We start from the raw sequence: 27,712 nt of genomic DNA, 5'->3' as shown, positions 1-27,712 counted from the left end.
CACCAGAATAATTTAGAATCATAGATGAGAATCACAGAATCCGTTTGGAAGACCTTTCAGATTATCAAGTTCAACCAGTAACCCAGCACTGCCAAGTCAGCACTAAACCATCTCCCTCAGCACCACATCTATACATGGCTTTTAAACCCTTCCAGGGCTGGGGACTCCATCACTTCCCTGGGCATCCTGTTCTGGGGATTCGCAACCCTTTTGGGGAATAAAACTTTTCTACTGTCCAACCTAAGTCTTCCCTGATGTGACATCAGGCCATTTACTCTTGTCCTATCACTTGTTAGATGGAAGAAAAGACCAACACTTACCTCACTACAACCTCCTTTCAGAGAGCTGTAGAGGACAATGAGGTCTCTCCTCAGCTTCCTTTTCTCCATGCTAAACAATTTCAGTTCCTTTAACTGTCCCTCCCAGGACTTGTTCTCCAGATCCTTCACCATTTCGTTACTCTTCTCTGGACATGCTTCAGCATCTCAAGTGTCCTTCTTGTACTGAGAGGCCCAAAATGGAACCCAGTATTCAAGGTGCAGTCTTGCCAGTGCCCAGTATGGGATAACAATTTTTGCCCTACTCCTGCTGGCCAGGATGCTATTGGCTTTCTTGGCCAGCTGGGCACACAGTGGCTCATGTTCAGCTGCTGTCACCAGCACCTTCATATCTTTTTCAGCTGGGCAGCATTCCACTGACTCTGCCCCAGGCCATTAATGTTGCAAGGGGTTGCTGTGATCCAAGTGCAGGACCCAGCACCATATATTATAAGGTACAATAAGGTAACAAGATTTCAAGACTTGTATACTAAAGTCATCATAGTGCTCTACTTTGGTGCTTACTAGAAAATGGAGGTAGATAATTTTGTACCTAAGCCAAAATTCTGCTCACAGAGTACATCCCACCTGGCAAAGACCAGTTCTACTCACCTGACATGAAAACCCTAAAGTATACTATCAGGGGCAATGTAAAATGTAAAACTGTATGTAGAACATACCTCAGCAATCTACATGCAGGCTGATCCTGAGTACCAACAGAGAAAACAGCTTATGCTGCAAATTCTCAGCGTAACAGGCTTCATTATTATGTATTTATATGTATTTATTTATTATGTTTTTAATTTGATCATTCATTCATTGATTCATACATTAATTAATTCAATCCATTCATTCATTCATTATACAGAATACAGAATTATCCATGTTGGAAAAGACCTTCAAGATCATCAAGTCCAACCTATCACCCAACACCACGTAATCAACTAAACCATGGCAACAAGTGCCTCATCCAGTCTCTTCCTAAACAACTCCAGTAATAGTGACTCCACCACCACCCCGGGCAGCCCATTCCAACAGCCAGTCACTCTTTCTGGGAAGAACTTCTTCCTAACATCCAGCCTAAATCTCCCCTGGCACAGCCTGAGACTGTGTCCTCTTGTTCTGGTGCTGGTTGCCTGGGAAAAGAAAGCAACCCCCACCTGGCTACAAACTCCCTTCAGGCAGCTGTAAACAGCAATAAGATCTCCCATGAGTCTCCTCTTCTCCAGGATAAGCAATCCCAGCTCCCTCAGCCTCTCCTCACAGGGCTTGTGCTCCAAACCCCTCCCCAGCTTTGTTGCCCTTCTCTGGACATGTTCCAGCAACTCAACATCTTCCCTAAACTGAGGGCCCAGAACTGGACACAGGACTCAAGGTGTGGTCTAGCCAGTGCTGAGCATAGGGCAGAATGACCTCCCTGTTCCTCCTGGCCACACTACTCCTGATACAGTCCAGGATGCCATTGGCCTTCTTGGCCACCTGAACACACTGCTGGCTCATGTTCAGCTTACTATCAACCACTACCCCCAGGTCCCTTTCTGCCTGGCTGCTCTCCAGCCACTTGGTCCCCAGCCTGCAGCACTGCATGGGGTTGCTGTGGCCAGTGGGTAGAACCTGGCACTTAGATGTGTTAAATCTCATGCCCTTGGACTCTGCCCATCTGTCCAGCCTGTCAAGGTCCCTCTGCAGAGCTCTCCTGCCATCTAGCAGATCAATACCTGCCCCCAGCTTGCTGTCATCTGCAACTTTACTGATGATGGACTCAATGCCCTCATCCAGATCATCAATAAAGATATTGAACAGGATGGGACCCAGCACTGATCCCTGGGGCACAGCACTAGTGACTGGATGCCAGCTGGATGTGGCTCCATTCACCACCACTCTGGGCTCAGCCCTCCAGCCAGTTCCTAACCCAGCACAGAGTGCAACTGTCCAAGCCACGAGGGGGATGAGGGGGGACAGTGTCAAAGGCCTTGCTGAAGTCCAGGTAGACAACATCCACAGCCTTCTCCACATCCACCAGGCAGTCACCTGATCATAGAAGGAGATCAGGTTGGTCAGGTAGGACCTGCCCTTCCTAAATCCATGCTGGCTAGGCCTCCTCCCTTGGCCATCCTGTAAGTGCTGTGTGATTGCACTCAAGATGACCTGTGCCATAATCTGACAGGTCTGGAATACCCTGGTTCCAGCCCTTCTTGTGGATGGGCATTATGTTGGCAGCTTCCAGTCATCTGGGACCTCTCCAGTGAGCCAGGACTGTTGAAAAATGATGGAGAGTGGCTTGGCCAGCTCATCTGCCAGCTCTCTCAGCACCCCAGGATGGATGCCATCTGGTCCCATAGACTTGTGGGGATACAAATGGCTAAGCAGGTCTCTACTTCCTCCTGGAGCACAGGGGAACTATACTGCTCCCTAACTCCATCTGCCAGCTCAGGAGGCCAGTTGTCTGGAAGACAACCTATCCTGCTATTAAAATTTGAGTTAAAGAAGGTGTTAAGTACCTCTGCCTTTTCCTCATCTTTAGTACTTCCCTCCATGTCCACCAAGGAGTGGAAGTTGTCCTTGCCCCTTCTCTTGCCATTAAAATATTTATAGAAGGATTTTTTGTTGTCCTTCACAGCAGAGGCCAGTCTAAGCTCTAAATGGGCTTTTGACTCCCCATTTTTTTCCCTACATGACCTAGCAACATCCTTAAACATTTCATGGGTAACCTCACCATCCTTCCAATACACCCTCTTTTTTCCCTTAATTCACTCAGAAGCTCATTGCCCATCCAGGCTGGCCATCTGCCCTGGCGGCTCATCTTCCGGCACATTGGCACAGCCTGTTCCTGTGCCTTCAAGAGTTCTTTCTTGAAGTAGGACCAGCTCTCCTGGACCCCTTTGTTTTTAAAGGCTGTTTTCCAAGGTACCTTCTGAGTTATTTCCTTGAGTAACCTGAAGTCTGCCCTCTGGACGTCCAGAGTGGAGGTTTTGTTGCTGCCCCTCTTAGCTTGACTGCATATTGAACACTCAGTTATCTCATGGTCACCCCAGACAGACTCCAATCACCACATCTCCCACTAGCCCTTCTCTGTTTGTAAAAAGAAGGTCAAGCAAAGCCTTACCCCTGGTAGGCTCACTCAGCAGCTGGGATAGGAAACTATCCTCCATACACTCCAAGAACCTTCTAGACTGCCTCCTCTCTGATGTGTTAAGTTCCCAGCAGATATCAGGCAGGTTAAAGTTGCCCATAAGAACAAGATTTGGTGGTCTTGAGACAGCCTCTAGTTGCCTATAAAATAATTCATCAACCTCTTCATCCTGGTTGGGTGGTCTATAACAGACTCCAACCAGGATGTCTGCCTCGTTGGCCTTCCCTCTAATTCTCACCTACAGGCACTCAACCTGGTCATTGTTAATCCCTATTTCCATGGTGTCTACAGACTCCCTGGTGTACAGGGCCACCCCTCCACCCCTTCTCCCTCAAGAGCCTGTAGCCATCAATTACAGTGCTCCAACAGTGCTCCAGTCACGTGAGTCATCCCAACATGTTTCTGTGATGGCAACTACATCATAACTATCCTGCTGTAACAAGGCTTCCAGCTCCTCTTGCTTATTAGCCATGCTGCGTGCATTAGTGTACATGCACTTCAGCTGGGCTGCTGGTTTCACCCTTGACTCCAGCTTACCACCCTCGGACTCCTGTCTTGGGGGGACTGGTTTCAGCCCCTTCCCCCTTCAAATCTAATTTAAAGCTTTGTCAATGAGTCCTGCCAACTCCCTTCCTAGAACCCTTTCCCCTCTGTGGGATAGGCTATTCTCATGTGCTAGAATCTTTCTCCCTCTCTGGGATGGATGTACCCCATCTGTTGCTAGCTGACCTGGTGCCATAGAAAGTTCCCCAAGATCAAAAAACCCCAAATTCTGTTGGTGGCACCAGCCTCTGAGCCACTTGTTAATGACACCTGCTGTCCTGTTCCTTTCACTATTCCTTCCTGCAACTAAGGGTATTGATGAAAAAATTACCTGTACCCCTGACCCCTCAAACAGTTTTCCCAGAGCCCTGAAGTCCTTTTTGATTGTCTTTGGCCCTCTGGTTTCAACCTCATCGCTCCCCACCTGCATAACAATCAAGGGATATTAATCAGAGGATGGTACCAGACTAGGCAGCCTTCTGGTAACATCTCTCACCTGGGTCCCAGGGAGGCAGCAGACTTCCCTGTGGGAAGGACATGGCCAACATATGCGGCCCTCTGTTCCCCTCAGGAGGGAATCACCAATAACAATTACCCTTCTCTTTTTCTTTTTAGGAACAAGTCCTGACGTGGGGGCAAGCTGTTTTGCTTTGGGCAACACCTTGGATGGTGTGTCTTCTGGTTTCTCAATCACCTCACCCTCAACTTCCAGTTCCCCATACTTGTTTTGCAAGGGCAGCTGGGAAGGTGAGGAGAGCCGTGAGGGTTTTACCTTGTCTCTTCTAACATGGACCTGTATCCATTCCTTGCTGCCTCTTGGGTCACCTCCCTCTGCTAGGGGAGCCTGCAGATCCTGGTTCCTCAAATCCAACTCCCTTTCACATTCTCTTACAGTCCCATGTCTAGCAACTTCTTCATTCATTTCAGCCACTAAATTAAGCAGGTAATCAAGCTGCTCACACCTAATGCCGGTGTTATCTCCATTGCCCTCCATTTCAAGTGTCACATTCCAGCACTTTCTGCAGCCTGTTGCCTGGACACCTGCCTGCTCAAGTTCGACCTCAGTCTGGGTCGACAGATCTTTTGAAAACAGCTTTGCAGCAAGTTACCACCATCCCTATGCCTGTCCACATGACCTAACTGGAGAACAATTCATGAACAAGCCCAGGCGTCTCAGCACCTCCCTCCCTCTGGTGAAAGCACGGCCACTGCAGCAGTCTCCACCCATGGTGTGCCAGCCTCTTGGGAGAGAAAAAACAGCTTGGAGGATGGGGAGGGAGGTGCTGCTCCACACGGTGTGGGGCCTGGGTCCTGCCTCAGTGCGGTGTGGCGCCTGGGTCCTGCCTCAGTGTGCTGCAGTTGCACATCATGTCTTCACTTCTGGAGGTACCAAAGGCATACAGCCCTATTTTGGTCTATGCTTTTAGACAAATCTTCTCTTCCATGTTACAGAATTTAAATCACCAGCATTATTCTCATGCATAACACCATAAACAAAACATTTTTAATGAAAAGGTACAAATTCTGCTGGAAGAAAATATGGGAAATTTTTAAGGTGGCAGCCCAGAGATAGTTGAGTGCATACCTGCCCATCAGCAAATGTAAGGTTTCCAAATGGTGGTGTGAAGTCTTCAAAGCTAGCAGTTGCCTCAATGGCTTCCCAATACAGAGTTGCTGACCCAAACCTCCCAGCCTGTCGAACAACTGGAAGTTTCAGTACATTCTGTGGTGGTGGTACCTCATAACCAGTAACAGCTCCAGTTATATCCTGTTAATTCAACAAGAAAATGCTCAATATCACAGCAACTTTTTTTCTTCTTTTATTACTTTGGCACATTGACTTGCAGGTAAACATGAATTAAGAAATACATGATCCCTCATAAACTGGTCTGAATTTTGCACTGACCTTGCTCTGACCAAAAGTCTGGACTGGATGACCTCCTGAGGTCCATTTCAGAATATCCTACAACAGCAGTTTTAGCATTTCCATCTCCTTAATAAATGTAATATATTAGCTGTGACGAACCTTTTAAGGAGGAATTACTTGTCTCATACGTAGTCTTTTGATCAACAACAATTCAATGTCAGAAAGCCTACTAGCACACTATCAACACTGGTCTGAAAACACTGTCATGCTGGAATGCTACTTCAAATCTTTTTCATTCAGATTTACTTACCTTGGTGACGTTGAAATTAAATACTCCTCTGGCATCATCATTTTCTTCAATTGTTATTTCAGCTATTTCTAACCCAAGCCTCTTCACACTTGGCTGACCCCCAGTGCGAGAATTGATCAGTTGCACATCGGTAATATTGATTATAAACCCTTCCTGTAGTTCTGGAATATTGTCCTGCAAAAATATTTTAAATGTGTTTTATTTATTTATTTATTTTAGCAAAGCACTGTTAAGTTATAATACAGGAGGCTGACTGCTTGTAGGTTGCATACTGTCCAATTATGTCAGCACTTGGGACCATATCACAGAATCACAGAATCACCAAGGTTGGAAGAGACCTCAAAGATCATCAAGTCAAGGGGTGCTGATTGACAGCCACCTAAACATAAGCCAGCAGTGTACCCAGGTGGCTAAGAAGGCCAATGGCATCCTGGCCTGCATTAGGAATAGTGTAGCTAGCAGGAGCAGGGAGGTCATTGTGCCCCTGTACTCTACATTGGTATGGTGGTTTGAAAGGAAAGGCTCTGCTTTCCCTCCCCCACTGAGAAAGAGACCACGGCTAAACCCAGTCAGAGAAACGAGAGTATATTTTACAAGGAAACAGATTATATGTAACACAACAAATACAGGTATTTTACAATATATACAGGAATATACAGCAAATGAACTCAACCAGAAACCAGACCTCCCCCACAGAGGGGGCTTCCCCCTGTGCCCCCCTTCACCCCCTACCTCCCTTCTCCCCCAAAGAGGTAGAAGAAGAGACGAGGATGGTTAGCAGGACAGGGGAAGAAGCGGACAGGCCTGTTACAGGGAGGGAGTTAGTTCTTATCTCTTGGCAAGAAGCCCAGAAGCAGATCCAGCCAAGAGGGACAGCGAAGGAAGGAAGACTGAGAGAAAGTCCCAGCTCTCCTGGGTCTAACCTCACCTCCCACAATCCTACCAATGAAATTCGTTTAGAATACCAAAATATTTTTATAAACATTTAGCCAGTGTGCCCCTTTCTTAAAGGCACAGCATCAAACGGCCACAATTGGTTAGGCCGCACCTTGAGTACTGTGTCCAGTTCTGGGCCCCTCAGTTTAAGAAGGACATTGAGACACTTGAACGTGTCCAGAGTAGGGTAACAAGGCTGGGGAGAGGCCTTGAGCACAAGCCCTATGAGGAGAGGCTGAGGGAGCTGGGATTGCTTAGCCTGGAGAAGAGGAGGCTCAGGGGTGACCTCATTGCCCTCTACAACTACCTGAAAGGAGGTTGTAGCCAGGAGGGGGTTGGTCTCTTCTCCCAGGCAACCAGCACCAGAAGGGGACACATTTTCAAGCTGTGCCAGGGGAGGTTTAGACTCAAGGTGAGGAGAAAGTTCTTCACCGAGAGAGTCATTCGTCATTGGAATGTGCTGCCCAGGGAGGTGGTGGAGTCACCATTCCTGGAGGTGTACAAGAGGAGATTGGACATGGCACTTGGTGCCATGGTCTAGTGATGAGGTCTGTGGTGACAGGTTGGACTCAATGATCCTCGAGGTCTCTTCCAACCTTAGTGATACTGTGATACTGTGAAGTCCAACCTGTCAGCTATCACCCATCACATGTTTCACATCATACAAGAAGTGAAAAAGAACTTGAAAAGAAAACTGCCATTCCAGGTGTACTTTAAAATTACATTTTTTTTTTTGTGAACAAATAAAATGAAACCTGAACTACAGAAAAAAATTTGTTTAAAGGCATGCAAAGTAAAATAAATCCCCTGTAAAAACCTTCAACAGACTGAAAAAACATCAAGCATTTAAGGTATTTGTAATTTATACTTCTGTTGTTAATTTGTGACTGCAACAAAACAAAGAATTGGTTTCATTCCCAGTGAGAGGTACCTGAATTATTTGGAAAGGGATAGATGCAGTTCGTACTGATATGCAGCCATCTAACAAGGCAGGAATCCCCCCTTAGCCATTTCTAGAATGCTAAATCCTACTTCCGGTGTAGGAACAACAACATTTTCTCTTCCTTAATATATATACCATTGTCTGAAGTTGTCAGACTACTCACAGGCAGAATAGTGACTACAACAGAAGTTATTGTTGTATTCTCTAGCATAATGACTGTCTTATGTTCCAGTAGATAGTCCTCATTCTCTGTTGCTTGGTTGGAGATGGGGAGCTCAAGGTTAGGTGCAGTGCTCAGCTGAATCTCAATCTCTCCAACAAAGCCTTGCTCTCTAATGATTTGTAAAGTAAAAGTAGTTGAATTCTCTTGTCCTGTAACAAGCAGGGGGAAAAAACACATAATGCACATTGTGTATGTCTGGAAAGCATATTAGAAATTAGTCTGGAGGAAGAATTAAATAGGGAGTATTTACAGTTTTAAAAGATTGCTGCACAGTTACTCCAACGTAGCCAGTTCTATTCAGTTTTCCCTTCAAAACTCCCATCTAACTGTTTTGTGTGGCCTCCTAAGAACTCTGTTTTATTCTTGCCCTGGGCAACCTCATCTGGATGGAGGTGTCCCTTCTCACTGGCAAGGGAGTTAGACAAGATGACCATTGAGGGTCCCTTCCAACCTGAAAGTAGCATTGGAGGGAGTCACTCTAGCAGTAAAATTTAGATTTCACAAAGTCCAGTGTTGAATTAAATAAGATACCCTTGTATCCATCAGGCCCAGATCCCCTTTTCCTGGCTAAAACAGATTTGTAATTCTTTCCAGCAAACCACCAAAGACAGCATTTGGCTACAAGGGCTGGGTTTATCACTGGAGAAAGAGGTACAGGAAATAGGTAAAAATCAACAAGCTTTGCACTTCAGACTAGTTTCTGTTGCTTGTATTAATTATATACTACTTCACACTTTGCACCTGTATATAACTCAGTAAAAACGTCAATATTTAAAGATTGGAAGCTAAACAAATGAAGACTAAGAGTGTGTCTTGAATCATAACTTCAAAGTGCAAACTTTTACAGTGTATGTGTGCGTAAGTAAGGATCCAACATAACCCACTCACAATAAATAAGAAAATAAAAAGAGGCAACAATAATACAATTTAAAACAGAACAGGTGAGAAGGGTTTATCTGCAATAATGTTGTGATGCAAATACATTTTTCATAACTCTGATTTGCCAATATGGGCAAAAAATTAAATTGTCATGAAATTTCAGCTGGGCTTTTAAAGCATGAAAAGCCCAACAGGCAGCTGCTGGAAAACCACCAGGCTGTAGAGAATGAGTCCTCTGGCCAACTGCCTGGCAGGTCCTTCACAATTTCACTTGATGCCTGGAGAGAAACCTGACATAACCCAATCAAGCACACAGCTGGCAAGGAGAAAATGCAGTTTTCCTAAAGCAGAATTCACTCTTGCTCTGTTTCTTCCCTCCCTTTTTCCCTTCCCCAGGAAAAAAACAAAACAAAACAAACAAAACCAACAACAAAACCACATTCCTTTTTGAATCAACTCATGAGGGAAGTCTTTCTGTGTCAATTAATGAACATATTAATCCCACTAAATGGGAAAGTTCATCTTTGTATCCAACTAAATGCATCATATGTATTAGTGACTTGCAACACAAGATATCAAGATTTTAATCATTCACTCCTAAATAAAAGTTACTGGATGATGTTGAAATATTCATTGCGAAATGCAACATAAAATGTATGAAATGAAATAGAATAGTTTCATATTTAAAATTATATTTATACTTCAATTTTTAATAGAAAAAATATGATTAAAATATAGTATATAATATAAATTATATATAAATAATATCTAAATAATATAATCTAATGTATCTACTATGCAATGTATTTTATATTGTATATCTATGTTCTATATCCTACATAATTTATATTTGTAATACTTTTTGCACCAATATTGCAGCTTCAAAAATGTTGGCTTTGAAAAAATCATGCTCTTTTTTTTTTTTTCTTTTTCATCCCTAAGAATCAAAAACACAGGCTTACCTTCTGGCTCTGTGACTCTGACAAAGAGAGACTCCATATGCCACCCAATGACACCATGTGGAGAGTCACTGGGTAAAATGGTAAGTACAGCTCTTGCCCTTTTGGGATCAATGACAGCTCCTTTGCTGGTATCCTGAATGCCAACAGTGCTAACATGGGTGAGCGTGATTTCCACAGTCTCTGAAAGCTCTGCAACACTGTCTGCCAGAATTGTCAGGGTGATTGTGGACAGGACCTGGCCTTCTGAAAATGTAATCTACAATTTATGAGGGAGACAAAAAGGGGGAAAAAATAGTCCACGTTCTTCTCAATGCTGTTTTATTCTGCAAAATGATTATCAATTAAACACACATATATACATACACATGTACATGTTGTAGAACCACAAAATCCCAAGTTGGAAGTGACCTCAAGTATCATTTGGTCCAACTTTTCTTGGCAAAAGCACAGTCTAGACAAGATGGCCCAGTGTAAGACACTAACTCTCGTCTCTCTTGATGTGAATCAGCAAAGATAAAATCATCTTTGCTCCTCACCCAGACATTAGCTGCCCAGGGAAGGGATGGTGAAAAGACCCTCTGGAATGTCCAACAAAAGATAAGATTGCTGTGAACAACCTACCTGATGGGTCAGCTCTGCCCACTGATAGCACACCTGGCAGTCACATATGCATTAATGTGACTACAGTGTGGGCCAAGGGGATCTGCCATTAACTGAATAAAAGACACTGAGCCTTAGCAGCTCAGACAGCAAGAAAAAGACTGAGAGAAAAACCATCACCACAAACATCTAGCCTGAAAGCAGTCCAGGAACCCTCTCTCCACCACCACCAGCAAAGCCGTGCCCTAAGTTATGCCTGCTGTAAGACAGAAAGAAGAACTCCTGAAGAAGAGAAAAGACATCTTTACTTAAGACACCACATGCTGGACGCTGCTCAGAGAAAGACTTGGACCTTGGGATGTCTCCATCCCCGCCTCAATCAGAGGATAGCACAGCCAACAAGGATGACATTTCCTTCAAGCCCAATCATCTTGGGGCTGGAGGGGTGGGAATATAATTATTTGCTGCTCTCTTTCTTCATTTTCCTCTCTCTCTCCCTTATTCTATTCCATCCACTCTATTCTGTTAATAAATAGCCTCGCTTTCAGATATTTGGTCTCATTTGTGCCTTTAATTTCACAACACAGGAACATTTGAAAAACAGACCGAGTCTCTCTCACCCTCCAGATTGAGACACCCAGCACCCTGTCCAGCTGCATATTCACAGTGTCCAATGTTGGGTACTCCTCCACTTCCCTTTGGAGATGATTCCAAAGGCTAATTGTACTTGTGAAAAATGTTCCTCTCCTTGTAAAAAGATCTTGAGCCCAATGGGAATTTCCCCATTATCCCTTGTCTTTTCTGTGGAACTCCTTGTCAAAAAAGAGATTCTTTTTAAATACTGGAACATGGTGAGAAGGTCCCCCTAAGCCTTTACTTCTCAAGGCTGAACACACTCAGTTCTGTCAGCTTTTCTTCACATGGCAGCTTCCCAGTCTTTGGATCATCCTTGTGGCCTTTATCTAAACATGCTTCAGCCTGTGCACAAACATTTGTATGATGGGGACCAAAACTGAGCATACTGTGCCAGATGTGGCCTGTCAGGCACTGAGTAGAGCAGGATAATGACTTTGTCTCTGCTTGTGATGTACTTGATGCAACCCAGCACCCTGTTGGCTTTCTTTACCACTGTGGCACACTGTTCACTCACATTGAGCTCGTTGTCAACCAGGATCCTCACATTTCTTTCCACAGGACTGCACCCCAGCTGGGTAATCCCAGCATGTCCTGCATTCCTGGATGATGTTTTCCTGGGGCAAGAACTCACATTTGTTTGTTTATTGAACTTTATAAGGCTCTTTTTAGCTCACTTTTCCAGATTATCCAGATCTTCCTGCAGGGTAGTCAAAATACCCACTTAGTTTGGTATCACCACCAAAATTCGTCACACTTGCTCAGATCATCCAGATCATTTAGGAGATCTTAAACACTGCTGGACCCAATATTGATCCCTGGAGGACCCCACCTGTGGCAGGTTGGCAGTATGAAAAGAAGCCAGTTCCCACCTACCACAGACCACTTATCTAGACTGAAATATGTCAGGAGTTTCTCTTGTACAGAAAGCCTTAGAGACATGAGGTAGACAACATCCATCACTCAAGTTGCCAGGTGAATCAGCTGAGTAGGTTATTCTGCTGTAGAAGGCAATGAGGTTTGTCAAACATGATTTACCCTCAGTTACTTCATGCTGGCTTTGCCCACTTATGTGTTTCATGTGATTTATGATTGCCTCAGAAGGATTCATTCCATAATTTTCCCAGGAACTAAAATTCTGACAGGCCTGTAATTTCCTGGATCCTTCTATTGCCCCTTCTTGTAGATGGGGGGGGGGCACTAACCTTCTTCCAGGATTCTGGTACATCCCTTAGTCTCCATGACTCCTCAAAGACTATGGAGACTGGCGTCCCAACAATGCCAGTAAACTGTGTTTAGACACTAGGATGGATAATGTCCTGGCACATCAATTTGTAAAGGTCAAGCTCCTGTAATAGTACCTATACCAACTACTTCTTCACTGTTGGTGGATCTATGTTTGCATCAACATGGACTTTTGTTTCCAAAGCCTGAGGCTCAACAGTGATAGTAAAGACAGAGGTGAAAAAAGTACTGAGAACCTCTGCTACTCCAGGGTTACTGATAAGCCATTCACCTCCCCTGTTTAACAGTGGGGCGGTATCTTCCTTTGTTTCTGCTTGCTGTTCACATATCTGAAGAACCTTTATTTGTAGTTTCAGACATCTCTGGCCAATTTCAATTCCAGCTGAGCTTTTGCTTTTGTATTTGCATCTCTTCACACCCTAGCAATACTCTTGTAGTTCCTAACCAGTATTGATCCACTTTTCCATTTTTAGTAGATTTCTCTTTGTGTTTTGAGCAGGCTCAGAAGTTCACAGTTAAGCCAAGAGGGTCTCTTGCTCCACACACTTCCCTTGCCTTTAAAGGGATGAACTGGTGCTTGCAGGAGACTGGTTTTGAAAATCTCACAGCACTCATTAGCTCCTTTATCCTCCATGAAAGCTACCCATGGAAGCCTTCCCAACTGAGTTCTAAGAAAGCTGAAGTTTGCTCTTCTAAAATCTAAACCCTTTGCCTTAGTAGTAACCTTCAACACGCTCAGCAGCATCCCAAATTCTACAATACTGTGAGCACTGCAGACAGGGCTGTCACTAACCAATATATATATCACAAAGCAGGTTTTCTCAGTTTGTGAGTAGCGAGTCTAGCAGTTCCTCACTCCTGATTGCACATCTACTATTTGTATGAGGAAGCAATCCTCCACATGCCAGGAACACAATGAATGACATCAGTTGCTGTATTGTTCTTTCAACAAATGTCTAGGTAGTTGAAGTTAACTAAGAAGGTACCATAAGAACCAGGTTCTGTTGACCTGAAGCTTCCTTAAGTGATACAAAAAATGCTTTATTGTGTTATTGTCTTGATTTGGAGTTCAGTACATACTGTAAGATCTGTGTCAGAGATAACATCTCTGATCTTGACCCAGAAGCAATTCAATAGGGCTTCCACAATTGCTATAGCTCACTTCTATAGAATCATAGAATCAATAAAGTTGGAAAAGACCTGAAAGATCAAGTCCAGCCTGTCACCCAACACCTCATGTCGACTAAACCATGGCTTCAAGTGCCACATCCAATCCCCTCTTGAACACCTCCAGGGATGGTGACTCCACCACCTGGGCAGCACATTCCAATGGCCAATAACTCTCTGTGAAGAACTTTCTCCTCACCTCGAGCCTAAACCTCCCCCGGTGCAGTTTGAGACTGTGTCCTCTTGTTCTGGTGCTGGTTGCCTGGGAGAAGAGACCAACCAACACCTGGCTACAATCTCCCTTCAGGTAGTTGTAGAGGGCAATGAGGCCTCCCCTGAGCCTCCTCTTCTCCAGGATAAGCAATCCCACATCACTCAGCCTCTCTTCATAAGGCTGTGCTCAAGACTTCTCGTCAGCCTTGTTGCCCTTCTCTGGACACATTCAAGTATCTCGATGTCCTTCTTAAATTGAAGGGCCCAGAACTGGACACAGGACTCAAGGTGTGGTCTAACCAGTCCTGAGTACAGGGACACAATGACTTCCCTGCTCCTGCTGGCCACACTATTCCTGATGCAGGCCAGGATGCCATTGGCCTTCTTGGCCACCTGAACACACTGCTGGCTCATGTTCAGCCATCTGTCAATCAGTACCCCCAGGTCCCTTTCTGCCTGGCTGCTCTCCAGCCACTCTGACCCCCGCTTGTAGCACTGCATGGGGTTGCTGTGGCCAAAGTGCAGCACCCAGCAATTGGACTTACTGAATGTCATTCTGTTGGACTCCATCCATCTGTCCAGCCTGTCAAGGTCCCTCTGCAGAACCCTTGTACCCTCTAACAGATCAAGACCTGCTCCCAACTTGGTGTCATCTGCAAGTTTACCAATGATGGACTCAATCCCCTCACCCAGATCATCAGTAAAGATATTGAACAGGATGAGGCCCAGCACTGATCCCTGGGGGACACCACTAGAGACTGGCCTCTGGCTGGATGTGGCATCATTCACCACCACTCTCTGGGCAAGGCCCTGCAGCCAGTTCCTAACCCAACACTCAAGGTACTGAATAAGTATTCAAGCACTGAATAATATTTTTGCTTTGCTTCCATGCAAGGCTTTTGCTTTTCTTGTTAAATTGCCCTTATCTCAAAATTTTCCACCTTATTTTCTCCCTGTCATGCTGAAGAAGGGCAGTTATGGAAGCAACTGGGTGGGAGCTTGGCAGCCAGCCAAGGTCAACCCACAATACACACTTAGGTCAAAACAATGACAAACACATAACAGGTATCAAGATTACTGCTAATGGAAGAAATGTGTATCAACAGCTTTATTGGTTTGGGTTTGGGTTTGGTTTGGTTTGATTTTTTTCCAAGATAAATGGCTGAGAAATGCTTTGTCTATATTTTTATCTCTAAATTCAGGGGACTGGTCATTTTATCAGGACTCTCTCAAAAATGAACATGTGTCTAGATCACTGAGGGATAAATAGAATTTTCCAATGAAAAATACTCTTTTACATTACCTTTCTGCCTCCTTCTACCTGCAAATCTTTGCAGGGAAATCACTCCTTAAGCATTCCGCCTGGAATGTTCAACGAGTACTTTAACAATGCTTCTATTTGCAACCTTGGGTTCCCTCTTTAGGTTTGTCACTGATTTTTTTTTTTTTATCTGACTTCAGACTCATTATTTGCAGGTGTACAGTTTATTTCTACCAGATTTTGGCCCTTTCTTCTCTCAGATGAGGTTTGTGCTACAGCTCTACATCCTCAAAGCTCATAGGGCATAGTGTCAACTACAGACAGCCACCAGGTGGAAGCCCTTGACTTAAAGAACTTGTCTGTCGATCCTACTGCATCCTTGGAAGTTTGGCTAGCAGGAAACTGGATTTCAACATGGCTGGAAACCTAAACAATCTCAGAAAAGAAGAAAATTGGGACTTCTGATACTCCCCTGAGCCTCTAAAGCTTTCAGTTGTATTGAGAAGGTCAGGACTAAGAGCAGACACTCGCAGAATCCCAGCTATGCAAATGATTTGACAGAGTAGCTGGATCTCACAGCAGGAAGAAAGTGAGATGGGAACAGGATACTGAAGATACACATTTCTAGTGCCTGGAGGGCATATCTGGTTCTAGAAGAGTGAGACTGATGCTGCAGTATTATGTGCCAGCCAGAGCTGCCAGCTGCCAGAATCAGAGGAAAGGAGCAGGAAGCAGGAATTAACATAAGAGTGGGGCACACACTGTCCTACCTCAGCACATCTGCATCTATTGTCTGACACAATACCCTCAGTGCTTCCCGCCCATGAATGATGTCATCACATACCATTCCTGAGGCTGGAAACACATCACTTATACTCCCATTAGCAATCCACTCTACTGTAACTCGTCCATATGTTCCTATTAAACGTTCAACATTCAAGGTGATTAAGCTGTCCTGTTCCATTTCTTCAACTTGCTTAAATAAAGAGCTCTGGAAAACAGAAAGTAACGGAAGCATAACATTATTCTGTTACAAAGAAAAGTTTCTTTAGGGATCTGGGTGGGGGCCAGTGACACTGAATATCAATAAATTCATCTACTATTAATAATTAATTCATCTAATATTAAGTAGCTAAATGCATATTCATGGATTAAATTTACACATTCTAAATTTCAGAGGTACTCAACACTCTCAGGTTTCATGGATCTAAGAACTAAAATTATCTGGCTTGTTTAACCTAAGGCAAAAAAGTCAGTGCTTTCAGTTTCAAATATTTTTTTGTTTATTTATTTTAATATTTTGTTGTCCTGTTTGCATGAAGCAGATAACCAACAAGTAGAGCTTCGTGAGAGATGTGTTTTCTCTGCTGTTACTTCATTGTTATTCACCCTTTTCTCAGGAGACCAGACGTAATGTTTAATTGCAGTAACAAATCTTCTGTGTTTTCTATCTACAATATGCATTTACCCTATACCTGTCTAGGTAGCTTGGCAGTATTTGATGATTTAAGGATTACCCACACCAAATAAGACCTTCTGTCTGATATTCTTCTGAAGAAACTGGCTCATGTAGTGACATAACCCACTTTTTCAGGAGAAAAGGATCTTCAAATCATTCAAAGATGATCAGAGGGCTGGAGCACCTCACTTACAAAGACATGGCCATAGTTGCTGCTGTTTAGCCTAGAGAAGGCTCCAGGAAGACCTTAGAGCAGCCTTCCAGTGCCTAAAGGGGCCCTACAAGGAAAGCTGGAGAGGGACTGTTCACATAGGCTTGTAGTGATAGGAAGAGGGGCAATGGTTTGAATTTAGAGTTGGGTTAGATTGGAAGAAGTTCTTTGCTACGGGAGTGGTGGAACATTGAGGCAGGGTTGCTAAAGGGAAATGTTGAAGGCCCCATCTTTGAAGACATTCAAAGTCAAACTTAATGGGGCTTTGAGCAATCTGATATAGTTGGAGGTGTCCCTGCTCACTGAAGGGGGCTTGTACAAGATGAACTTTGAGGGTCCCTTCCAACCCAGTGCATTTGCTAATTCTATTATTTCTTTAGTTAATTCCCTCGATTAACTAACCAGAGTGGCTGTATGATGGCATCATATATGCCATCTGAAAACTGAACATTTAGGTTGTTGCAAAACCAAAATTATAAGTAATTGTGTTAATCCAAATGTGAGTGGATTATAAAAATCTCACAATAGGAACAGACTAAAGAACTGATCTTCTATCACTTTGTGTCCTATCACAATCATATGTCAATGCTGAATAAATATTAAAACTACCTCAGGCTGCTACAAGACTAGAAAAACCAATTCTCTGACATGCTTTGCAGAAATTACATGTTCTTATTTTAATGATTTACCTTAGAAGTTTTACCTGAGCAAATGCAATGACTCCGTAGGCATTGTCATTGGAAGGAATAATTATGTTAACAAAACCATGAACACCAATCTCTGCACCTCCTTTAGGGTTTTTCAACAGCACTTTAAAGCATTCTTCTTCCTCTGGGATGATGTCATCCAGGATATTGACTGCTATCACAGCTTCCATATCCCCAGGCTCAAATATCAATTCACCTGAACTAGCACAAAAACACACACATCAAATAATTATAAACTGAGGATAGCTGATTAATGAACTTTGACAAGATTGCTGTAAATTTAATGAGCATTTCTTTTGAGGTGGAATTATTATGTTCCTGAGGAAGTAACTGAGGTTTAGAAGTTATTGAGTTTGTGCTGTGTTTTTTAATAAAAGCTACAAGTTTTCAGAGTAACTGAAATTAATTGTGAAAGTAATTTATGTATGCTAAATATAATCTTGAAAAAGTAATCAATTCTTAACTGCAAGTCCTTTCTTGCCATGCTTTAAAGCCACTTACGAGGCTGTTTGACTTCAGGTTATCTTAAACCTACCTGTGGAATGTTCTCTGTAGTATTAATAAGCAGGAGCGCTACACAGGAGTAGATAAGGCCCTGCACTGCAATGAGCAGGGTATTACAGGAAAAAAATAAATGCAAGGGGTGGGAGAAAGTTATATAAATCAAGAAAATCTACCTAGGTATAAAATCTGACTGGTTGGAGATGGTGGTCAGCTCGTAAATTTGGGAGACAGACTCTGTGGACAGAGCAATCAGGCTCTTGCTGGAGTTCAGAGACTTTGCAGTAGCTGAAGTGATATGATCTGCATATGGGGCTTCCAGCACTGCAGAGAACTGGTTCTCTTCTGAGTTCCAAGAATACAACCCTGTTGTGTCCTCACCAGACAGGAGGATGTGAACTACATTGAGGAAAAAAAAAAAATAAGGAAGAAAGAAAGAAACATTTATTAATACATTTGAAATCCCCCCCTGAGATGCCATAAATGGCCTTCGCAGCACAACGACGATGGTAACTTCAAAAGTCTGCAAAACAAGATTAACGAGAGAAGCACAAATACTTTTTTTCCATTTCAGCTTTATAATTGAGGATCTGAACAAATATTGTCATTTAAATCTTACCTAAACCTGAAGGAGGCATGAAAATGTGGATATTTCTTACAGCACAGACTGGAAGAGACTGAAAGTGTCTGAAGGTGGACTGCCCTGTCTCCCAGACGAGAATTTCAGAAGAATTTCCAGATTCTACAAAGAAGCAAAATGAGATAACTTGCATTATTTTGCTGCCTGTTATTTAAATATCAAACTAGTGGCCACTCAAAAGGCAAGGTCTGGCAGCTTTAATTACAAAATGAGGTCAATTATCATAATTTTCTTTTCACCTGGTCCACAGCAAGATGGATCTCCATGAGATGAGTCATCCACTAACATCCTTTAACGGCTTTTCTGCACATATTAGAACACACTAATATGCGTTAGTAGAAAACAGCCAACTGGCAAGAAAGTTTAGGCTCAAGGTGAGGAGAAAGTTCTTCACAGAGAGAGAGAGAGTCATTAGCCTTTGGAATGGGCTGCCCAGGGAGGTGGTGGAGTCACCATGCCTGGAGGTGTTCAAGAGGGGATTTGGACATGGCACTTGGTGCCATGGTTTAGTAGTCATGAGGTCTTGGATGAGAGGTTGGACTTGATGATCTTTGAGGTCTTTTCCTGCCTATTGATTCTATGATTCTATAAAATTGTGGACTGTAACAGAAATTTTTCAGTAGGTATAGCACTGCCATCATGAAACAATGCCTAAAATGTCATGATTACAATATATTTTAAATAACAATAATAATTTATTAACCAACAACCTTTTCATACCACAATGCTCAGAAGAATGCAATTAATAGCTGAATCAAGAGAGTTATTATTCCCCGTTATTCTTGGGAAAATATGTAATTAGTTTCAAAATCACCTGAGAACAAACACAGTGTCATAATTTTCTGATGGATAAAAACAGAGACTAACTTGATAAAATGCTTATCAGTAAATTGTCTCTTTCCAACAATTCTCTAATCCCTGAATAAACTCTGCCCCAAATTCCTTTGCTACCAAACAAGCCAGCTCACACCCAGCAAACTAAGTGTTTTTCTTCTTCTACATACCTTTTGCAGTAATTAGGTAGATATCAGATCCAGAAACCCAGGCCTCCATGTGTTTTATTTCTTTTGCTGGTAACTGATGAAGAATCCTAAACTCATTATTCAGCCACTGGTACAAGAGCATGTTCTGGCTAGTATTTGACAAGGAAACCAACATGTACATGAGGCCTCCTCTAGGAAACAAGGCGATCTTTAGGGCTCTGTGAAGTGGAATTTGATGATGCAGCACAAATATATCATTATCCCAACGGAAAACCTATGGGAATATGAAAATAAATTTTAAAAAATGGGAAAAAAGTTTCATTATATATTCATAATTAGCATCAAGAAAAGAGAAACTGTCATGATGAAAAACTCGGATGGCTTAAGAATACACTGAATTCCTCATTTCTAAGGTGGACTCTCATTTAAGGTAGAGGAACATTAGCAGAATCATAGAATCAATAAGGTTGGAAGAGACCTCAAAGATCAAAGTTCTATACAGAAAGAGTGACTGCCCATTGGAATGGGCTGCCTGGGGAGGTGGTGGAGTCGCCATCACTGGAGGTTTTTAGGAGAAGACTTGACGGGGTGCTTGGTGCCGTGGGTTAGTTGTTTGGGCGGTGTTGGATTGGTTGATGGGTTGGACGCGATGATCTTGAAGGTCTCTTCCAACCTGGTTTATTCTATGTATTCTATGTATATTCTATGTATCATCAAGTCCAACCTGTCACCCAACACCTCATGACTACTAAACCATGGCACCAAGTGCCACATCCAATCCCCTTTTGAACACCTCCAGGAATGGTGACTCCACCACCTCCCTGGGCAGCCCATTCCAATGGCTAACAACTCTCTCTGTGAAGCACTTTCTCCTCACCTCCAGCCTAATCCTCCCCTGGCACAGCTTGAGACTGCGTCCTCTATGTCCTCTATGTAACTACCTTACTTCAAGCAGCTGTGCCTGTTCAGAAGATTAACATGGTCATGGTCAGAATTTATTCCTATGCTTATAGGTGTCTAATATGCTAGACTTCATAACATAATTAACACTAGCAAAAAAATTAAACCAAATATGAGTTATATGTTGATGTAGAGAGAGTATTGCTGCATTTAAACAGGTCTAGAATGTCAAGTCTTATAAATTCACCTTAGAAATATCAGTAATTTTTCCAGAAATACATATTTATAGCTGTTAAACTAATGTTTACAGGTATCTGAAGGGAGGGTGTCAAGAAGGGGGAGGCCTCTTTTCAGTGGTGTCCTGTGATAGGACATGGGGCAACAGCATGCCTCAACGTGAGGAAAAACTTTACTGTGAGGGTGACAGAGCCCTGGATCAGGCTGCCCAAAGAGGTTGTGAAGCCTTCTTCTTTGGAGACATTCAAAACCCGTCTGGATGTACTCCCATGATCTCGTCTAAGTAAACCTGTTTTGGCAGGGGAGTTGGACTCAATTATCTCCGGAAGTCCCTCCCAACCCCCACCATTCTGTGTTTGTATGAGCATTTTTTTCATATTTCAAAGTCAAAAGTAACCAAACTACCAACATGAAAGCCAGAGAAGACAAGTGCACCCTAACCTGGATGGAACTGGAACTGGTTGTGTGACTCACAAAAACCAAATAGTCTTCTTCATCCACAGAAAAATGTTCCACATGTCTGGTATCCAGAATAGAAAGAGTCTGTATCTGTGAGGGAAATATGGCAAAAAAAGGTGTGTGGAGGTCAAGTCAAGTGACAAGCTTATACATATATACAGGAATTCTCTAAAATGGCAACATTACATACAAAACATAAAATATAAAAAGTGTTACTGTCATCTAACATTTTTGAGATGTAATTTTACAATTTAAAACAAACATCTATATTAAAAAAAATAATCTTACATCATGTGTTTTTCACAGATCTTCATAAAATATTCTATGACTTGATTGCTCCACCATTTCTTTCCCTCCTTCTAAGGTCATTTTCTCCCACTCTCAAAACACAAATATAAAACCAGAGCAGACAACCAGAGTGTTAGGGCTCCAGCACAGACTGTCTTTTCCCTCAAACATGGCTGGAGGTCTCCTGAGATCCTTCCCAAACCTATTATTTTATGATTTTGTGAGTACAACTAATTTACCTTCAACAGTCTGCGTCCAGGCACAAATGCATACACACTATTGTCAGAAGCTCCCTGTCTGTCTCCTCCATGAGTAATCACAAGGTAGGGAGAAGCATGGATTTGGAAAAACACACAGCTCTTAGGATTCCACATACTGAAATTCTGTAAATGGAATAAAAATGTAAAACTGATACTTAAATTCTTTATTAAATAGCATGCCTAGTGCTTGCTAGCAAATATCTACCTCAACAGGAACAAAAACTCCTTTCCACTGGTAGAGAGTAGAAGATGTAGCTGGAGGTGCACGCATCAGAAGACCATATAGGATTTCTCCTGATGTGAAGAAACACCAGCCAGATGCTGACTCTTCCACAAAACTTTGGAAGACAGACAGGACACTGATACTACCCCCTGCAACACAGAAAAAGAAAGTATTATTCACTCTTGAGGTCTTTTTCAATTCTTTTTTCATTATTTACCTGCCAAAATCCAGACCTAGCATCAGAAATCAGAGCTCGGTGTTCAAGTTGTTTCTAAATAGCTGGTGTATGCAAATGCATGGAGGTGTTGTAGTACTGATGATGTCATGAAAGCTTAGCAATAAATGTATTACAAATGCATATGGAAGATGTGTAGAAACTGAAGTCTGATTCAGACTGATTCAGTTTGGAATTCAGCCAGTGAGAAAATTAGCAGGTAGTGGAAAAAAGTGACAAAGAAACTACAAAATCATTGAATCAGAGTCAAGAGGATGATTTGGGTTGGAAGGGACCTTTGAATGTCATCTAGTCTAACCCCACTGCAGTCAGCAGGGACATCAGCAACTAAAGCAGATTGTTCAGAGCCCCAAAAACCTGACCTGGAATGGTTCCATGGATGGGTAGGGGGATCTACCACCTCTCTGGTCAACCTGGGCCAGTGTTTCACCACCCTCAGTGTAAAAAATTTGCCTGAATCTCGTGTCTTTTAGTTGAAAACCATTACCGAATATATTTGTTTGTCCTTATTCTCCTGCACATCACAAGCAGTTCCGGCATTAAGATTTTCAAACTGCCTGAGAAAAAAACACTTTTGAGTCAGAACTCCAAGAGGCTGACACAGGTTTGACCAGCATCAGCCATGTCCTTTTTTGCTTTGTCAGTTTCAGCTGGATTAGTGTTACAGTTTGTAGGGGGAACTTTAGCCTTGTCCCTGACTGCAAAGACTGAAAGTAAAATAAAATACCATTGGATGTCAAGGGAAAATAATTATAAAGTCTATATAATTCATTGGATTGCTAATGGGGATATAAAGTAGAGGAATAAACAGTTCTCTCTTTCCTTCTTCTGTCACTTCTGTTTGCAACTTCTCATTCTCTCTTCCATGGCCTTGCCAGGGTATCTCTTTGATATCTTTGATTACTGTGTGAGGAAATAGGAAAGAGGGAGGCAACAGAGGAGAAGGTATACATTTATTTCATATTTTGTACATATTTATTGCATTTCATAGCTCTAGATTTTAGTTTGCTTGTAAATACAGCTTAATTTGGAAGCTCTGTTTAGGACAAGGAACTAGATTAGGAACTGGTTATAAAGTAGAGTTCAAAGAGTGGTGGTCAATGGTGCCAAGTTCAGCAGGAGAGCTGTAACCAGTGGAGTCCCACAGGGATCAATGCTGAGTCCAGTCCTGTTCAACATCTTCATCAATGATATTGATGAGGGGACAGACAGACAGAGTCTGCTCAGCAAGTTTGCTGACAATACCAAACTGGGAGGAGGCTATGCTGAGACACCTGAAGGCTGTGTGGTCATTCAGCGAGACTTGGACAGACTGAGAGCTGCGCAGAGAGGAATCTAATGAGGTTCAACAAGGTTAAGTGCAGAGTCCTGCATCTGAGAAAGAAGAATAAACTGCACCACTAGAGGCTGGGAGGTGACCTGCTGGAGAGCAGCCCTGTGGAGGAGGACCTGGGAGTCCTAGCGGACAAGAAGTTATCCATGGGTTAGCAATATGCCCTTGTGGCCAAGAAGGCCAATGGGGTCCTGGGTGCATTAAGAAGAGTGTGTCCAGCACATCCAAGGAGGTCCCCTTCTACTCTACCCTGATGAGACCTCACCTGGAGTACTGTGTCCAGTTTTGGGCTCCCCAGTTCAAGAGGGACAACTATCTCCTAGATAGAGTCCAATGGAGAGATACTAGGATGATTAAGGGACTGGAGCATGTGCCCTATGAGGAGAGGCTGAGAGACCTGGGGCTCTTTAGTCTGGAGAAGACAAGACTGAAAGGAGATCTAAAAAATGTTTACAAATATCTGAGGGCTGGGTGTCAAGAAGGAGGGAAGAGGTTCTGCTCAGCTGTACCCTGTGATAGGACAAGGAGTAATGGATATCAACTACAGCACAGGAGGTTCCACTTCAACATGAGGAGGAACTTCTTCTCTGTAAGGGTCACAGAGCACTGGAAGAGGCTGCTCAGAGAGGTGGTGGAGACTCCTTCTCTGGAGACTTTCAATACCCATCTGGATGTGTTCCTGTGTGACCTGTGCTAGATTCTATGGTCCTGCTCTGGCAGAGGGGTTGGACTTGCTGATCTTCGAAGGTCGCCTTCCAACCCCTAACATCCTATGTCCTATGATTCATTTGCTTCCATCCCAAACTTAGCTATTCTGGCAATTTTATTTTGGGGGCAGTTTTCTCCAAATGAGTTGGGGGGTAACTTCAACCCACCACAAATAGTGAGCAACTATACAGATAACAGTAATGGAATAAAAAAAATGCTTAGCATGGCAATGGGAACAAGTGGGCAGAGATGGAAGGATGTCTTCCTTCAATGTCAGCTCTAACCTGGACCAGATCAAAGTTCATGAATTTACAACCAGAGACTCCCACAAATGTATTCCAGTAGATACACTGGGAAATATGACAGAAAAAGTGCGGTGGCATTTTTTTCAGATTAAGGTTATGTTAGGTTTATGTTACTAAGTTTCTCTTCTCTGTTGGAAAAATCCAGTCTTGCAAGTGGTAAAGAACAGATTTTATTAAACAAAATCTACTGACAATCATGCTCACATCTTCAGCAAGGAGAGCAATAGATTACCAAGACTCGGGCAGAAGTGACTTGTGACAGGGAGAAACTTAAGCAGCTATGCCCTTTAATGAACTCTGACGCACTCAAGTATGGTCAGGTCTGAACATGTGAATTTACATCCCAAAGCTACATCTTCTGTATGTCTGGGTAGTCTTTTGCTGTCTCCACTCTGACAAAAGCAGTGCACACTCAACAAAGTCAACGTACTGATGCCAAACGCGGTATCCGACACCGTTTCCCACTCCACACTCACAGACACATTGAGCCCATTACTCCGTGAAACTTTCAGGTAAACTGTAGTGTTGGCTTCTTCAACTGTGAGGAAATTTGTCCTAAATGTGAAAATAAAGACAGAATGTATTATTTTGGGAGTATACAAATAAAATCCTTAACAGTACAATTACTTCCAGCACAGTGCATACAACAGGAACAAAACCAAAATCATTAATAACTGATTTGGCTGTATGACAAACTGATAACTACATTAATTAGTGCTGTTGAGTGTTTCTTAACACAAGACCTTGGCAAAACTGTGGCAAAATTCCACAAAATCTTAAACCAACCATGAAATTTAATACACTGCCTTTACAGTTCAAACTGAATGATTGCTGAAAATGTTATTTTATGTGGTTCATTTTGCTTCTGAAAAGCAGCCCTGAGTGAAAGTGGATTTCACACAAGCTTAAAGAGCATAAATACATTATAAAATGTAAATGATAAAATTCACATAAAGAAACTATAAAATGTAACAATATAAATCAATTATAAACTGTATGTCTTCCTGGGCATTGATCTGAGGTTTGGAACTTTTAATATGGATTACTGTTAATGGATGGTTAGGGACTAGTAAACCACTTTTTTCAATGAAAAAAAAAAAATCCACAGAGAAATTGACATTTCTGACAGTGAATAGGTCCATTTTAAGTGTTCTTTTCTTCTGTACAGCAGTACACAGGAACTGTGTACTTTTCAAAAATCACAATTTTTTACAGTTGGATTGGGTGAATAAAGGGATTGATGAAAACCAAAATTATAGAGAGATACTGTGATTATGTGAGACCAACTACAGTGAATATGAAAACACTCCTCTTAACTGAATCAGTGTTCAGTACCTGTTTGTAACAGGATAGATGCTGAAAAGCCCTAGTGGAGCCTGGTTTTGTAATATTGTAATCATAGTCTGCACTTTGGTGCCTAGTCTGGCTCCTCCAGTTGGATTGAACAGAGTGACAATAAAGTGCTCATCCATTTCTGGTTCTTCATCTAGTATTGCAGAAATGTGCAGTGTCTGCCAAAGAAACAAGCATTAAAAAGTTGTTGAGACTTGCCAGCTAATGATAACACAACCCCACTAGACCACGCTGTTGTTTCTGTTCTTTCACCATAGACCTGAGGGTAGCACAGGAGACACATAGAACCATGGAATTGTTTTGGTTGGAATAGACTAGACTAGACTAGACTAGACTAGACTAGACTAGACTAGACTAGACTAGACTAGAATAGAATAGAATAGAATAGAATAGAATAGAATAAACCAGGTTGGAAAAGACCTTCAAGATCATCAAGTCCAACCCATCAGCCAACACCATCTAATCAACTAAACCATGGCAACAAGTGCTTCATCCAGTCTCTTCCTAAACACCTCCAGTAATGGTGACTGCACCATCTCCCTGGGCAGCCCATTCCAATGGGCAATCACTCTTTCTGTGAAGAAATTCTTCCTAACATCCACCCTAATCCTCCCCTGGTACAGCCTGAAACTGTGTCCTCTTGTTCTGGTGCTGGTTGCCTAGGAGAAGAGACCAACCCCCACCTGGCTGCAACCTCTCTTCAGGTTCATCAAATACAATCACTAACCCAATACTGCCAGGTTACCACTAAACCATGTCCCTCAGCACCACATCACATGGCTTAATCCTTCCCAAAATTGTGACTTCACTACTTCTGTGGGCTACCTGCTCCAGAGCTTGACAACCATTTTGGGGAAGAGAACTTTCCTAATGTCCAATCTAAACCTCCTCTGGTACTACCTGAGGCTGTTTCCTTTTACCCTATCACTTTTTCCTTGGGGAGGAGACAGATCCCCACCTAGCCCCAACCTCTTTTCAGGGAATTGTGGAAAGCCAGAAGGTCTGCCCTCAGCCTCCTTTTCTCTAGACTGAACAACCCCAGTAGTGAGGGGTCCAAAATGGAAACAGTGTTCATGGCGCAGCCTCACCATTGCCCAGTAAAAGGGAACAATTCCTGCTCTACTTCTGCTGACCACAGTACTGCTGATGAAAGCCAGGATGCCATTGGTCTTCTTGGCCACCTAAGCACACTGCTGACTCATCTTCAAGTGGCTGTCAGCGCTCCCAGGCAGTTTTCCAGCCACTGTGCCCCAAGCCTGTAACACTGCAGGGGACTGTTGTGACCCAAATGCAGGACTTGGCCTTGTTAAACCTCATACCACAGGCCTCAGTCTGTCCAGAATCCTCCACAGAGCTTTCCAACCCTCAGACAGATCTTTGTGCCCTTGATCCTCCTGTCCAGATCATTCTGTAAGATATTAGAGAACTGCCCTGGACACTGAGCCCTCAGGAACACCACTTCTGACTGCCACCAAATAGATTTATCTCTGTTTACCACAAGTCTTTAGCCTCAGACATTCAGCCATTTATTTATCAAGTGAATTGTCCACTCACCCAAGACATGAGCAACCACTGCTCATGTGAGAATAGCCACAGTGAGAACAGAAGCTCTTGAAACAAGAGAGGACAGAAATGAAGCACAGATGGTTCAGGCTGAGATTCTAAAGTCATCCATCTG

General features: G+C 42.9%; 1 protein-coding gene across 1 annotated transcript in view; it reads right to left on the bottom strand.

Annotated features, from left to right (window-relative positions):
• The window catches only part of ADGRV1 (adhesion G protein-coupled receptor V1), a 394,890-nt gene that overhangs the window by 270,291 nt on the left and 96,887 nt on the right, over positions 1-27,712 (bottom strand). Inside the window, exons 45-58 of the mRNA XM_054177896.1 lie at positions 26,017-26,192; positions 25,112-25,236; positions 22,083-22,249; positions 21,857-22,000; positions 21,312-21,419; positions 19,755-20,007; positions 18,730-18,852; positions 18,287-18,509; positions 17,606-17,810; positions 16,077-16,223; positions 10,114-10,369; positions 8,213-8,421; positions 6,171-6,344; positions 5,579-5,761 (exon numbers count right to left, since the gene is read on the bottom strand). Coding sequence (XP_054033871.1) covers positions 5,579-5,761; positions 6,171-6,344; positions 8,213-8,421; positions 10,114-10,369; positions 16,077-16,223; positions 17,606-17,810; positions 18,287-18,509; positions 18,730-18,852; positions 19,755-20,007; positions 21,312-21,419; positions 21,857-22,000; positions 22,083-22,249; positions 25,112-25,236; positions 26,017-26,192 — 2,493 coding nt within the window. The remainder of the gene's footprint in view (positions 1-5,578; positions 5,762-6,170; positions 6,345-8,212; positions 8,422-10,113; positions 10,370-16,076; positions 16,224-17,605; positions 17,811-18,286; positions 18,510-18,729; positions 18,853-19,754; positions 20,008-21,311; positions 21,420-21,856; positions 22,001-22,082; positions 22,250-25,111; positions 25,237-26,016; positions 26,193-27,712) is intronic.

This window comes from Dryobates pubescens, chromosome Z (genome assembly GCF_014839835.1).
Source record: "Dryobates pubescens isolate bDryPub1 chromosome Z, bDryPub1.pri, whole genome shotgun sequence".
Taxonomy (NCBI): Eukaryota; Metazoa; Chordata; class Aves; order Piciformes; family Picidae; genus Dryobates; species Dryobates pubescens.
The sequence above is the reverse complement of the archived record's forward strand: the minus strand, read 5'-3'. Positions and strand labels throughout refer to the sequence as shown.